At 35.2% G+C, this 17,071-nt stretch overlaps 1 protein-coding gene across 3 annotated transcripts in view; it reads right to left on the bottom strand.

The window, feature by feature from the left end:
- The window catches only part of PLPPR5 (phospholipid phosphatase related 5), a 124,572-nt gene that overhangs the window by 14,948 nt on the left and 92,553 nt on the right, over positions 1-17,071 (bottom strand). For 2 of the 3 annotated variants that reach the window (XM_019457598.2, XM_019457596.2), the window contains one exon: positions 14,765-14,899. In XM_019457598.2, coding sequence (XP_019313143.1) covers positions 14,765-14,899 — 135 coding nt within the window. The remainder of the gene's footprint in view (positions 1-14,764; positions 14,900-17,071) is intronic. The other variant, XM_019457597.2, reaches the window with a different exon arrangement.

The raw sequence follows: 17,071 nt of genomic DNA, 5'->3' as shown, positions 1-17,071 counted from the left end.
TTTAAAACTTGCCTATTCTGAGGGCACTTGTGTTGAGCCCTGGGTATTATACGTAAAGTGATGATTCACTAAATCCTACTCCTGAAACCAATGTTACATTATATGTTAACTAACTAGTTTTTAAATAAAAATTTGAAAAAAAAAATACAAAAATTAAACTTGCCTATTTTCACCAGAAGGTACCAGTTAGTAAAAACTGGATGAGCCACATCAAGATTCATTTCAGACCCATTCAAAACCATAAATACCATGAACCATGACACGGATACTTAGGAAAATTTTGGTAAGTGTACATATACATTTACCCTAAAACCACAATTCCTATTCCTAGGTATTTATCCAAGATTTGGAAAAATACGTATGCACACAAAAACCTGTACGTGAATTTTTATATTAGCTTTATTTATAATTGTGAAAAGCTTTAAAAAATTCAAATGTTCTTCAAAGAGTGAATGGATTAAAAAATTGTACATAAATAAGGCAGAATACTACTCAACAATAAAAAGGGGAAAAAAAAGACCCTATTGATGTAGGTAATAATATGAATGAATGTCAAATGCATTATGCCAAGTGAAAGAAGTCAGACTCAAAAGGCTACATAGTATATGAGTCCATTTATACTATATTTTGGGAAAGGCAAAACTGTAGGAACAGAAAACAGATGAGTGGTTGCAGAGGTTAGGGGTTGAAAGAGGGGTTGACTACCAAGGGAAAGGAAGAAACTTTTTAGGGTGATGGAAATGTTGTATAACTTGATTATGGTGGTGATTATACAATGGCATGCACTTGACAAAACTCATAAAACTGTATGCTAAAAAAGAGAATTTTATAGAATGTAAAGTATGCCTTTAATAAACCCTGCGGGGGGTGGGGGGGATATATTGAGACCATTAGCTACATTGTGAATTAAGTCTAAAGGCCAAGTGGTATCTAGAGTTTGGTTTGTCAATTCTTGAATTACTGCTTCAATGTTTGTTTCAAAGGAAAAATATCAAATAAATATATGGGAGGGTATTTAAAAGATACAAATTAAATGAAGTACTTCATATATTTTTGACCTATAAGATTGGTAAAGATTATTAAAAATAATATTCTCCATTGTTGGAGAGGACATAAAGATATGAGTCAAATCAACAGCCTGAAGAGTACTCATCCTTGCTTTTCCAGCATTTCTGACTCTATGAATATATCTTTAATAAATTATTAATGGCAATTGCCAAGATATCTGTTGTAGAGATGTTTACCCTAGTACTGTTTATAATTATGGGAAATTGGAAGTGGAAAGAATTCTCCATGCCTAACAAAGGTAATGGTTAGTTTGTATGAATTAGAATGTTTTCAATGTAATTGTATGATATTGTATAGCATAGTGATTATGAGTTTTAGCTCTGAAGTGATAAATATGAAACATATTTGGAAATGGAAAGTTGAAGATACAATTCTGTATTCTTGTTTCAGAACACAGACTAGGTGTGTGACCTTGGGCAACTTAACCTTTCTATGTCTCTTTTCTCTGTAAAATAGAGAAAAATAAGATATACTCAAATGGTTTCTATAAAAACTAAAATGATGTTTTATGTGTGAAGTTCTTTGCAGGCACAAATTAGGCTCCCCTTAAGATTAGCTTTTACTATTATGCTGATAGAGTATATTTATTGACTCTAACCATATCTATGACTGGTTGTGCAAGCAAAACCAGGCTACAGAAAAGAACATCCAAGGAGATCCTATACTATCCACAAATCCACACATACACTTATGGATGGGGTCATCAAGGCTACTTTTAGAAAACGTTTCCAGTGATCATTGTGGTTAGTATATGGATACTGTTACCCACTTTTGTCTTGCTTGCCCAGACTTTCACATTTTAAACAATATATACAAATTACTTGCTTCTTTAACAGAAACAACAAAAAATTATGGTTGTTTCAGAAGACTGTGAATGAGTTCATTATTTTCCCGGTTTTAGCAAAATAACATTTTACATTTTTCTGTACAAAAAACTTTCATAATGTCATGGCGCTCCTGCTCCATTTTGAAGGCCTCCATAAATATCTGTAGGACAGACCACCATACAGGAATGAATCTGAGAGAAGAGGGGAATGAATGGATGGGAGCAGTTCCCCATGTATAACTGTGTGTGTCAAGAACGATTTTTTGATCCATCATGTTTTAGTCTCTCCCTAACTGATGACTATAGGAATCATTTAATTTAAAAATGCAGTCATCAACTTTATATTCATTCACACAAATGAGATGAGGAAGCATGTTTATATTCAAAAGTAATTTACTGAAAAGATGCTTTTATAAAAGGCCATTTATATAACTGAAAAAAAATCTGGCTTTTATTCCTTGTGTAATATATTAGTATTTATTAATAGTCTGGAAAAAAATACTAAATATACGGAAGCACAAATAGGAAAAATTACAATGGCAAAGTAATAACAGAATATGCTAGTTTTTCTGACCTAAAATGTTGATGCTTGATGGAATGTCCATCCTCAATTGGCTTTTTTTTAAAGCAAATTAAACTTAACAAATGAGGACAGAGTACAGCATGCACTCATTTACTTCAAATATTTTTCATGAGTGCTCAAAAGCTTAGATTGAGGAAGAAATGCCTAAAATATGAATATATTTAGTTTCACTAACTGTTCCAATATCTAATCACTAATAAAGTTGTTTTGACAAGGTCTTATGTAACATTTATACTACAGTTCAGCAGTTCTGTAAAACAAAGATTTGCATTATAGAAAAGCAACTAAATCCGAAATTAGATTGCCATAGTTATTCATGCATAGCATTCTGAAACCTCGAAGGAATTTATCACAGAGAGCACGGTAATGTATAATCATATCCGTCTTGGCAAGAAGCCACAGGATTGTTTGGCTATTTGCTATGACACTAATAGATGCAACATTTTAAGCTATAATATTTTCTGCCACATGTGCTATGTATGACATAGACAATCTGTATAAACTTTTAAGTCTGTGAAATACACCTATAGGGGTTTCTTAGTCTGAGAAAAGATGAAAATCCAATTAAGGGAATCACTGTTGCAGGGGGGAACTAATTTGTGTTAACCACCCACATGTGCCAAGAAGTTTATTTGTGATTTGTTAATTCCAACAGTTACCCTAAAAGGGAATCATTATTGTACCAATTGTTCAGGTAAGGAGGAGTAATTTGTTTTATCCCGCCTAGTTATTATGTGGCCACACCAGGCTTCAAACTCAGAATTTCCAGCTGTAGAAGCCTGGCTTCCCATCTGTCCCCCACTCCCACTCTGCCTAAAATTCAAGTCAGGCTCTCCTCGACCCTTGTGATTTTATTATCTGCAAAACAGTAAATGTAAAGGTCAATGCATATGCTTCTCTGGGTCATTGTGATTTCCCTTAGGGTTTTCCTATCCATATTATTTCCCTTTGCGATAGCCACAGGAATTAAACATGGTAATTTCTATCTGTAATAATATCCACTCATTATGACATTTCTAGATGTTTGGAACTGTCACCACTGCTAACCACTTCCGTTCAAGTGAAGCTTCTGTTAGAGTGTGCTTTTATAGTATGAATTTCTTGGGTAGTATAGGTTGGTGAAAAGCCCTTTACCTAAAAGACAAAACTGTAATCTTGTAAATTACCCCTATAGTTATCTTCCCTTTTGTGTCATTGGCAAAAGGGAATTCCTTTTGATCCACTTGATTAGATCATATAATCTAAGAAAAAATAATGCCTAGGTTTAGATAGAAATAAAATTATTTTCTCAAAAAGCATCTTTTATACCAGGTTATATTCACTAAGTTAACTCTAGAAATTATCCCAAATTAGATATAAGTGATTATAGTGGCTTGTCTAACTGCCTTAATAAAACTATGTAGACATGAATTCTTAGATCTATTAGAAATATACCCTTTTCTATCAAATCCCATCTATCTTCATATTTATTTAAAAATGTTTTTGTTCTTTTGCTAAAGTATTCCTCTCCTTAGATTTTCTGTATAGCATCAGTTAAAATCAATAATGCATATGCACACATTATTATTTTCATGTGCTTACCTACGCAAATCTGAATGCCAGCATTTTGCTATGAGAAAAGCAGAGGGAAAGAGAGAGGTAAAAGACAAAAGGGCTCAGAGCTTTGCTACTATGATGAATGCAGCCTGACCCAGGAAGATCCTTGGAAGGAATGCCAATCTACTCTTTATTCATTCATTATAAATAAGAGAAATCTCTGAGGAGAAGACAGGCAAATGTCACAGATGAGAGGTCAGCATGTTTCTGGGGGTGACGGTAGGGGGACAGTTTTCTTAGTGACGCCTGGCTAGCAGTTAGCCCTTTTCCACTGTGAATCATTGGGATAGTTAGATAACCCGTGCTATAGACAATGCTTGTGTCCTCCCCAAATTCAATGGTGAAACCCAATGTGGTGGTAAGTGGAAGTGCGGTCTTTGGGGGTGATTAGGTCATGAGGGCGGGGCCCTCATGAATGGGATTAGTGCCCTTACAATAGGGACTCCTTCTGCCATATGGGACACTGGAAATGGGCCACTGAGTTCGCTGACATCTTGCTCTTGGAATTTCCAGCTACCACAACTTTGAGAAATAAATTTCTGTTGTTGATTAGTCCTTTGGTCTACGGCACTTTGTTATAGCAGCCTAAACAGACTAAAGGCAACTCCTCTGATCAGAATCAGCATCTGACTGAAAACAGACGTTGCCAAATGATGCCTGGTCAGTCAAAATGAGATGACATGGCTGTCCTGAGATCCAGTCTATGTCATCTTAATAATTTATCTGGATTTGTACAATAACCTCCCAGATTGGTTTTTGTTTTGCTCAGTGTTGCTCTTATTTAATTCATTCTCCATTCTAAACATGGCATTTCCTTTCTTAAATTCCTTAATGGCTCCCCATTGCTTACAGGGTGAGAACCAACTTCATAAGCATCCCATAAAAGACTCTTCATGAATTTTCATCACAAGTGACAGAACTTTGAAAAGATAACAAATCTTTAGCTAGACTCATCAAGAAAAAAAAAGGAGAGGACTCAAATAAAACCAGAAGTGAAAGAGATGTTATAACTGATACCACAAAAATAAAATGGATCATAAGTGACTCCTGCGAACAATTATACATCAATAAATAACAACCTAGAGGAAGTGGATAAATTCCTAGAAACACACAGTCTTCCAAGATTGAATCATGAAGAAACAGAAAATCTTACTAGTAAGAGATTAAACCAGTAATTAAAAACCTCCCCCGAAACAAAAGTCTAGGACTAGAAAGCTTCACTGGTGAATTCTACCAAACATTTTAAAAAGAATTAATACCAATTCTTCTCAAAGTCCAAAAAAACAGAAGAGGGAAGAACACTCAAACTTATTTCACAAGGCCAGCCTTACACTCTGATACCAAAATCAGAAAAGGATACTACAGGAAAAGAAAATTATAGCTCAATATCCCTGATGAATATAGATGCAAAAATCCTCAGTAAAATCTTCGCAAATTTAACAACACATTCAAAGGATAATTCAGTACAATCAAGTTGGATTTATTCCGGGGATGCAAGGATTGTTCAACATCCACAAATCAATGAATGTGACACACCATATTAATAAATTGAAAGATAAAAAATAATATCATCTCAATAGATATAGAAAAAGCATTTGGCAAAATTCAACATCCATTTATGATAAAAACTCTCAGCAAATAGGTATAGAGGGAATGTATCTCAATATAATAAAGTCCGGATGTGACAAGCCCACAGCTAACCTCTAACTCAATGGGAGAAGATATTTGCAAGTCATATATCAGATAAGAGGTTAATATCCAAAATATATAAACTCATACAACTCAACAGCAAAGACCACAAACAATCTGATTAAAAAATGGGCAGAAAATATGAATGTTATTTTTGCAAAGAATATATACAGATAGCCAACGGGTACATGAAAAGATGCTCGACATAACTAATTGTCTGGGAAAATCTAATTAACCATAAGAAACTATCACCTGACACATGTTAGAATGGCTATTGTCAAAAAGACAAGAAATAACAAGTGTTGGCAAGGATGTTAAGAAAAGAGAACTCTTGTGCACTGCTTACGGGAATGTAAATTCTATGATGTTTCCTCAAAAAGTTAAAAATTGAACTATGGTATGATCCAGCAACTCCACTTCTGGGTACTTATCTGAAGGAAATGAAAACACTAACTTGAAAATATATATGCACTCCCATATTCACTGCAGCATTATTTACAAAGTAATCATTGATAGGTGAATGGATAAAGAAGATGTGGTAAGTTTATACACAACAGACTATTATTTAAACGTAAAGAAGAAAGAAATCTTGCCATTTTCAACAATATGGATGGACCTTGAGGGTACACTGTTAAGTAATAAGTTTACAGAAAAAGACAAATACCATATGATCTCTCTTATACATGGAGTCTAAAAAAAACAAAAACAAAAACAAAACTCATAGATACAGAGAACAGGTCAGTAATTACCAGAGGCAAGGGGTGGTGCATGGGCAAAATGGGTGAAGGGAGTCAAAAGCTACAAACTTCTAGTTATAAAATAAGTCATGGGAACAATGTGCAGCATTGTGACTATAAATAATGTCTTCATCATAAGAAAAAATATTAGTAACTCTATGGTGACAGATGTTAACTCATTGTAATCATTTTGGGATATACACAAATATCAAATCATTATGTTGTACACCTGAATCTAATATAATGTTATAGGTCTATTATACCTCAATAAAAGAAGAAAAAGGGGAAAAAAGGAGAAAAAGGTGACAGAGAATACTTTTCCATATATTTATTTCCCATTTGTATTTGATCTCTAATAATTGCATATTTATAAACTTTGCCCATTTTTCAATTAGGATGTTTCATATATTACAGACATTAACCTTTTAACACATATGTTGCTGATACTTTACACTTTGTTACTGGCATTTTATAGGGTGTTTTTCATTACTTTTGATAACTTTTACTTTTAAAAATGCTTGAATCTATATTTTTCTAGGTAGCAATGTCAAGAACAAAAGATTGATGCTGAGTCCCTCCTTCATAAAAGCTGGAAATTATCATAATTTTACTTTTGTTGACATCTAGGATTTCTGTCTCATCTTGTCATTGTTATATTATTTTCTTTTTAAATATATTTTCTGTTTAAAAATTATAATTTTCTCTATGTTACTATATTTACTATAGTCAATTCTAATTAATTATGTAAATGGTTTCCATTCTTTTTGCCCATTCACTCCTATAATGACTTTTCTAACTTGAGAGCTCTAGATATTGGTGTGCTGCTCAGTTAACTGGTAAAAAATCTTCTGGTAACTTTTCATGAGTAATGTAATTTCTGAATTCTTACATATCTGATATTTTATGGTTGTCTTAATACTTAAATGACCTTTTGGGTAGGAATAGAATTCTTTTTTAAAAATTTTTCTTATGTTTTACTTATTTTTGAGACAGAGGCAGAGCATGATGGAGGAAGGGGCAGAGAGAGAGGCAGACACAGAATCTGAAGCAGGTTCCAGGCTCTGAGCTGTAAGCACAGAGCCTGACATGGGGCTCGAACCCACGAACTATGAGATCATGACTCGAGCCAAAGTTGGATGCTTAACTGACTGAGCCACCCAGGCACCCCTGGGTGGGAACAGAATTCTGACATCACAAACTTTTTCTTTGAAAACTCCGAAAACACTACTCCTACTCCTTTCTATTCTGGCATCTACTATTATAGAGAGAGAAGTCTGAGCCCAGTGTGCTGTCAGACTTTGGTAGGTAACCAACTTTTTCTGCCTTGGTGTGTGTGTGTTAGTTTTCACTAGGTATACTATATTAAAACCTCAAGAGCTCAGTGGCTTCAACAACAAATATGTATTTCTCCCTCATACCACATGTTGGTGGGCAGGTTCTATAGATCTGCTCCAGGTTGCTGGCTGGGTACCCTTCTGCTTCCCTTGTCTTCCCGTTTTAGGATCCAGGCTAAAGGAACAGCCCCTATCAGGAAAATGAACTTTTCCTGGAAAGAGGCCCAGAAGCAACAAAGTTGACAAAACTCTTGATGTCTCTACAGGTTTCTGACTAATGGGGTATAAATCAGGTTCATTCAGATGTTATTGACCAAATCCTAGATAATTGGAGCAGGAAGGATACTCTGCCTAAGGAAGGGGATAGTTAATAATTGGGAATAATAATAACATCTCCCACATAATTTATAGGACTCTTTCTTCAGTAATAAAATACAAAAATTTCACTGAGAAATACAATCTAAGTTTTAGTATATATTTTAATTTTACCTTGTATCTAGTTAACTCTTCTAGAGTGAAGGTATTTATTTGAAGGAAAAGTCTCCTTGATATATATCTCTGAATATTGCTATACTTCTATTTGTCCTTTTCTTCTGGAACTACAATGATTCATGTTAGATTTCTGTAGCATGTCTTCTGTATCTGTTCTTTTCTCTGGTCAATTTTATATTCTTGTTCTTTTACTACATATGCTGAAACCTGTCCTTAATATACTGATAAGTCTTTCTCCAGTGTGGATTTTGTTCTTTATGGTTTCTACTATTGGTTTCCATTCTGTCATAATGTTCTTTGATTTCTTACATTAGTTTCCTAATTGTGCCATTGTGTCACCTACCTTTCATCTCTCATTTCACATATTTTCTTTAATTTCCTTGACAGTGGAAAGAAAATACTATTAATAATGAATTTAAATTTTTTGTAATTAATTTTTTTCAAAAACATATTCTAACTCGTAAAATGTGTCTATCTTTCTCATCTATGTCATGATATCATATAAAGGATTTAAGTAATTGTCCTGATTATTTACACTGGAAGACCAATAGATTTAGCTATCCCCAGATTGTTCCACAAATAGTCAAGGAATCCTTACCTTAGATCTTGAGCTGAAAAGATGGAGGGTGTAGTTTTATAATAGAATTTTGGTGATTTGATGAGTGAAATGGTAGAAAAAGTTGAGACTATAGGATTATCACTTTATTCCTATACAGTTTCATTCTCATGGTTGTTGGACCATCAGAACTATTGCTAGTCACTTCAGTCTAACCTCTACTCTAAGTAGATGGTGAAGTATTGGAGCTAGCTTTTTGGTTTTTTTAGATAAAGACAACTCTCCCCCCTATTTATAGCACCCGTTCAGTTGAGGAAAAGTACTCCTTCATTTGCCATGAATCAATATTAATGAGAAGCTTGACCAGAGGGACAGCTTCTTGCCTGAAGACTTTCTTTTGTTGTGTATTTGCCTATTTGCTCATCCAGTCTCAAAATGGTGTTGGTTCAAGGTGCTGAATTATGCTTTAAATAGAATAGACTCCTTCTCTCAGAGATTGCTCTTATCTCTCATCTTTACTCTTTGAAATTTTGGGGTATTACTGGGATTCTATAGGATTTTAGCCAATTCTGCAATATTGAGCTTCTTTATTGACAAAGAAACATTTTAATTGCCCTTTGGTGACATCCTTCAAACTGGATCGATTTATACGATATTTAGTAGAAATGACTAAAATTTTACTCTATCTAGTTTTTCCTAGTAACACAGCTATTAAGATGTTAATTCTTTGCTCTTGCTAAAATAAGGAACTAAAGATAATGAATATGTAAATGTTTCCATCTCCACTTCCTAGAAGGAGAGTCAGACTTTTGGTTCTTGGACTCCCAAGAGTAATTAAGAACATCTTCATGTATTTGGAGACATCCTGAAGCCAGCACCACTGAGGCTTTTGTTTGAGATGCATGGGCCCTCAAAGGAAGGAGCCAGAAAAGGATGAGTCTGAAAGGAAAGGGTGGTGCAACCTATGAACAAAGTTGGTTTTCTGGGGCCTTGGTGGGGTGTGAATTTGTGGATCCCATAAATAAAAGGCATATGCACAGGGCTTGTGTGCGGTTTCTCAGGACATACAGTATCTGAAATGGGGATGGCTGGCTGCAGGTGTGCCAAAGGAAGCGGGACCCTGGGCATGAGGGCACAAAGGCATCTGAGCCACACCAAGGCCTCCATGCCCAATTCAGCAGATAAAAATAAACCAAACACTTTAAAAAGGATCGTGTGAGTCATGAGGAAGGAGCATAGGATTTAAATTGCTCTGAGGGAATCTTTCCAAGGGACTTTGGTAAATCTGAACACAGTGGTAGTCAATCTGAGGAAGCATGACCAGAACCTCCTTAGAGCAGCTTAAGAAAACTGGATAATTTTTAAAAGTTGTAATTGCTTTTGTTATACAATTATTCATTACAGAAAGAAAAAGAGAAAACAAATGAAAAAGGAAAGGAAGGAAGGGAGAAAGGGAAGGAGGGAGGGAGGCAGGAAGGACGGGAAGGAAGGAAGGCAAAGAAAGAAGAAATCAGATCCACTCTCTCAGTTGCCTCCTTAGGTTTAAGCATTGCTCTCAGGTTGGTAACTAGTTTCTCTCTTTTTCTCTCTCTCTCTCATCTATGTGCTCTTTTCTAGAAATAAATGATCCTACTAGAAAGAAATTATCTTGTGTGGTAATTTGCATAACTGGCTTCATTATACACACACACACACACATTTTATAACACACATTTTATATATATCAACTTAAAAGATAAATTTTACAATATGTATCAAAACTTTCCACATCTTGATTTACCTTATCCATTTCAACTGCTAAATGGTAATAATAATTATCACTGGCAATGGTTAAGGGCTTTACAGGTTCCAGACACTGTTCTCAGTGCTTTACTATAAGCTTGCTCAACTCTCACAATGACCATTCAAGGAATGAGAACACTAAATCACAGAGTATTTGAATAAGCTGCCCAAGGTCAAAATTGTCCCAAATTCCCAGCTAGTCTACCTCCAGAACCTGTGAGCTGAAACACCGCATTATAATGCACCAGATTCCATTGTAGGATGTACCAACATTGATTTAATCATTCACGGCTGATACACAGTTAGACTTTTATGATTTGCTATTATAAACAGCGGTAATGAAGTTATTGGCAACTTAAAAATCTACTGGACTATGAGATATGATGGGCCAGCTTCCATAGATGATTAATTCTTTTCATAAAACCAAATGTAATGAATGTTCAGATTTACTTAGCTTTCAGAAAAATCATGACTTTTCTCATAAACTGTGGTAATTAACTATATGACAAACTCCCTATAATTAAGGGATAAATCGCTGGCATAAAAATAAAGAATGCTGGCATGCTGTAATTACTCTGTAGCTTACAGTTTATCAAACATGTACTTTGAACATAAGAGGTTATATAAGTACACAACTTCTAAAGGAAAGAAACCCTTTGCCTTCCCCGCACAAAATGACAAGCAGAAAACGACAGCTTGGCGTAACAGTGCTTAAACGACTGGCGTGCCTGCAGTTGGAACTTTAATACTGGACTCCCTTTCTCTCCTCAGAGGGCCAGCTTTAAGAACCTAATGCCACCCTCCAACTATCAATTCCTAAGATCAAACTGTTGGGAAGAATTTTGCATTCACTTGTTTCCCATCGTGAGCTATGATGAAAAGCAATATATTTACTCCAAGTACTCCTTATCATAAAAGAAAGAGAAACATTGTGGGCTTCCTTAAGTGATGGCCTTCCTCCCTTTCCAGCTAATGAGCACAAATACATGTCGTCTTAGCAGCAGAGCTCCACAGGGAAGCCTGAGATGTGTCCCCAGCACCTTGATTCATGGTCTTCCTGTGTGTGATCTGTGTGTCGCAGGAGTAGACCCTGCCCTGTGCACACAGCATTCTGCCTGCAAACGGGGAATAGAGTGGGAAGCAGAGTCGGAGCTCAGCAAGGCATGTGACAGTGCACTTCGGTGGGCAAAGGGGAGAACCGAATCAGATTCAAATCATCTTTGTTCCCTAACTACCACCAAGGTAAAAACAGAGCACATGAGTTTGTCATAAACAAACAAAAACTGAATGAAAGAAGTAAGTTAATAAACACGGATATCTTGAAATCCATAGATTCTAGTAGAATATTTTTGCTTTCATATTTTAAAAATCACTATAAATGAAAATCAATTTGCATAAATTCAACAACAGGAATTATATATATATACATATGTATATAATATACACTGTATATATAGAAGGATGTAATGGTGTATCAGAATGTTTGGCAATGCTAGGAGGCCACTAAAGAATCCTTATACAAATAAATATGTTAAACAGAAGATAGTAATTAATGTTCAAGTTAACTTCCAAGGTATATAAAATGAACACTAATTGCTACCCAGACCATTGTCTTCCAAATATGTCTAATATTTCTTCCTAAATTCTGCTGCTTTCTATCTTTATTTCTTGAGCTAAAAAAGATCTAATTTTGTACAATACATGTATCTTGAAATGTCACACTGTATAGATTTGTTGCTCATCAATGATGTGGACTTTTACAAACTGCTTAACTAGTTGGGAGTTCAGTTTCCGTAACTCTACAATGGAGACATTTATTGTCATATGGCATCAGCTAAGCCACTGTGCCAAAGAGATGAAAGCAATCCAATGGTTCAGAAAGGAAAGAAGTTTATTTCTTTTTCAGAACCACCTAGAGGGTGTATGTGGACTGTTTCATGAGCTCAGCCAGGAACCTACACTGTCAAAATGGATTGGTCATTTAAAAAAGTTAAAGATTACTTCTAGTCACTACCTTTTCCACTTGATGAGAAGAGGGAGAAGAGACAGAGACAAGAATCTTCAAGCGACGAACCAGAGGTTGTGCTTACCACTTCTGCTTACATCCCATTGTTCTAAACTTAGCTGCACGGTCACGTCTGACTGCAATGGTAGCTGGGAAATACAGATTATGGCTGGGCAGTGGTGGATGTAGCTAAAATTGGATTGGGGAATTCAGTTACTAAAAGAAAGAAGGGGAGAAGGTCTTCTTTGGACTATTAGCATTTGCCACTATAATGACACCCAGCTTTAAAATTGTTGTAAGGTTTGACAATAAATTTCATATATTAAAAAAAAATTTATCAAAAAAAATAAATAAATAAAATTGTTGTAAGGAATGAAGTTGTATTTGCAGAGCATAGGAGTATATTTGTTGGATTTACATAAGCAATCTGCATAGTACCTAACACATGATGAATGATAATTAAATGGTAATTATTATTATTATTATTATTATTATTATAATGATGATCCAGAACCTCTATCCTCACTGTGATGCTTGAATTCCCTCCATAGTACAATGGACAAGTGATTATTTAACTGTTCTTGGATCCTTATCATAAAAGGAAATTTCGTTGCTCTTAAGGAAGCCATTCCATTTTTAGAAAATTTTTCCTTCTTTCTTGACATTATTTGTCTTCTTACACTTTCTTTTCAACCTAATTGTGACCTCTGAGGCCCCAGCAGAACAAATCACATCCCTCTGCCATACGGTAGTCCTTCAGATATATATGGAAAGTTACTGCGTCTTCCATGAGTTCTCTTTTTCTCTAATCATGTTCTGTTCCTTCCACAGGCTTTCATAATCCATGACTTTGAGTCCACGCACCACCATCTTGGGCACATTCATTTGCTCATTTAACAAATATTTGAGTACCGACTACTCTATTTTATGATGCCCACCTTAAAACTATGCCACCAAGGGCAGTATTCAGTATTCCAAGTTAGTCTGAGCACAGCAAACTATTAATGCTCTCATTCAGGATATTATCTTCCCTAAATGGAACGTAAGATCATATAACTTGGCAGCAATAACATGCGGTTGACACATGCTGAATGGTAACCTACAATACCCTCTGAGCCTGTTTTTGTTTGTGCAGCTAACCTAGATGTACCCTACCCTACATGAACTTCTTTTTAAATCCAAATACAAAACATGTGCTTTATTTCTAGTTGTTAATTGCATCTAGTCTCTCTTTTATTCTCTCAACTGATGTATTAATTATCCCTCGTTGATTGACACCATCGAAGCTCCTGATTAGCATGTAATTGATCTCTTCATCTAATGTATTGATCAAAATGTGGAGATGGACAGGGATGAGGATACTTTTAGTAACCCTCGGAGCAATCTTTTAACCAATTACAAATGTACATAACTGCATCCTCATTTAAGAAATATTACCCTCTCTAGTTCACAAGATTAGTCTCAAGAAAAAGTCTCAAGAAAAATTTTTGTTAACTATTTGGCTTCTGTGTTCATTGTCATGTCTAATGAAGCCTTGACTTGCCATTCAAAGAGCAGCCTGGTCTGGCTCCATCCTTCCCAATCTTTCCTTCAGTACCTCCCTGATTAGGAAGGGCCTGATCGGTGTTTTCCTGTCATTAGACCTTTCTATAATGAGACCAGACCTTTCTATAATGAGATTCAACGAAATTCATTGAGCACTGTTATGTCCTAGGCATTATACTAAGCAGTTTCTCACATAAATAGAGCCTGGAAAGAATGAAATATATTAAAAAATGCATGTATTCTCAAATAAAAATATCTTGTAATTTCCCCCTGTATGAGACCATTGCACAATGTTCCTTATCTCAAAGTTATGGCAAAGTACAGAATATATTCCATGTATACTCAGCTCTTAGCATGTGGTATTCAAAGAAATATTTTCAATGTGATATGCATTCTTCTAAGATGATGTCTTCAGTGACTAAACTCTTGCTAAATACCACATTAGACTCTAAATTTGTTTCAGTAAATCAAAAATGTGCAGGAACTTGCAGGAATGATTATGCATTTGCTCTAGATAACAATCACATTTGAGAATTTAAATTATGAATCACCTGTACAGATGTTACCTTTTCCAAAGGACTTTCTACGCGAGGAATGCTGATCATTGGCATCTGTGCCAGGTTATCCATGTGGAGATGTTCATTTTCTGGTTGTCTTCCTTTGAAATTATTTACCACACACACAACCTAAAATTTCAGGAAAAAAATACAGTTGAAACAAAGCCACACTCCTGGTGACTATGACCCTTTTGAGTAGCTTAATATATCTAATCATAGTAATAAAGTATTAAAATTACTTAAATATTACATATATAACTTTACATCCATATTTATCTTGCATAAATTTTAATAGTTATTCCAGTGAAAATGTGTTCAAGAAAATTTCAAAATTAATGTGCAGCTCAGTTAATAATGACAATTTTATTATTCCAAAATTTTCATTAAATTAGGTTATAGTCAATGCTCAAATCAATCCATAAATAACATCATAGCCTTATAAAAATTCATAGCAAGCTAACCTTTCCTAATGTGGCTAACCTACAACTTAATTTAAATGCTAATTATTTCCAATGCTTCAAGATCATTACATTCATAATAAACCTTTTACAATTGGCACTTTCTAATTTAGTAGCATCCCTTTAATTAACCTAGTTTATTGTCTATTATTGTATCCCATGTATACTTGGCATTTTAACAATAGCTTACTGGGGCTACAAGTGAAATAGGAGACCTTTTACATAAAGGAAATTGACCCTAGTTTCAACTGATTATACCAGACAGGTGACAGCATTTGAACTAAATCAGAGGTTCTCATACTCCAGTGTACATAAAAATAAAGTCCCAGCACTGTTAAAAATGCACATGCCTAAGCCTTCCTCTAAAGATTCCAATTTTGTAGATGAAGAAGGGGGCCTAGGAGTTGCCACTTTTTGAAATATATTCTAAAATCTTCTGATGCAGATGAATCATACTTTAAGAAATAGTGAATAAAACAACAAAGGAAAGTTTCTTGCTATTATTTGCTTATATTATGTAGTGGGTAAAATATTCTTCAGCCTTTTTTTCTGGGTTTTATAGTCTATTATCAAAATAAAAGACAGAATTTACTTGCAGTTATCACCTAACATGCATTTTTTAAAAAATATTTATTTATTTTTAGAGAGAGCGAACACAAGCAGGGGAGGAGCAGAGAGAAAGGGAGAGAGAGAGACTCCCAAGCAGGCTCTGTGCTATCAGCCAAGAACTGTGAGATCAAATACCTGAGCTGAAATCAAGAGTCAAGTGCTTAACCAACTGAGACACCCAGGCACCCCCTAATATTAATTTTTTTAAAAAATAAATGCTTACTATATAATTACATATTTACATTGTATATTTTCACAAATGCTCCATTGGAAAGCCTTTTCCTTAGTAGGGCTCATTACTGAATAATTTCAAAGGCCAATTCGACCTTGGTTATTCTCCAGGTTTTAAATAAAATTTACAAATCTACAAAATATAACAACATACTATGAGACTTTATCTTACAAAAAAATTATTTCCTTAGTTGTGGTATATTTATTACCCTTCCATTTCCATGGATAATTACACATCAGAAACACAGATCAAAGCCTGATAATCTGATATATCAACTTTATCATGCCATCACGATCTTTAAAGTAAGGAATGGTACAGGCTTGGAGATAGGTACTTGATAAACCCAGTATCAAATGATGACCCTACAAAAAACTAATAGTGATTGTTCTAGAGGAAGGGTCAGAAAATTTGGGCTGCAAGGGGCACACAGTACATGTTTTTTTAAAATGTTTATTTACTTTTGAGAGAGACAGAGCCTGAGCAGAGGAGGGACAGAGAGAGAGGAAGACAAAGAATCTGAAGCAGGCTCTAGGTTCTGAGCTGTCAGCAAAGAGCCCGACATGGGGCTGGAACCCAGGAGCTGAGCTGTGAGATCATGACCTGAGCTGAAGCAGGAAGCTCAACTGACTGAGGCAACCCAGGGGCCTTTCTCCTTCCCCTTCCCCCCACTCCCCTCCGCTCTCCTCCCCTTCTCTTTTCTTTTCTTTTTCTACATAGTACATATTTTTGGCTTTGCTGGCATGATCTCTGCAGCAACTTCTCCACTCTACTGTTTTGGTGTGAAAACAGCCATTGGCAATTCATAATCGAGCAGGCATGTCAGTGTTCCACTATAACTTAAAAAAAAAATAGATAGCAGGCCAAGTTTTACCTAAGGGCTGTAGTTTGCCAATTGACCACTGCCTAGAGTACAAAGGATATAATCAAGAAGTTTCACCAATAACAACATAACAAGCAAGCAGTTTCACACTAACTTCATGAAATATATACACACATTTCCCT

This window comes from Panthera pardus, unplaced genomic scaffold (genome assembly GCF_024362965.1).
Source record: "Panthera pardus isolate Hobbes unplaced genomic scaffold, ASM2436296v1 HiC_scaffold_11, whole genome shotgun sequence".
NCBI lineage: Eukaryota > Metazoa > Chordata > Mammalia > Carnivora > Felidae > Panthera > Panthera pardus.
Note: the sequence above shows the minus strand (reverse complement) of the source record. Positions and strands in the feature narration are given on the sequence as shown.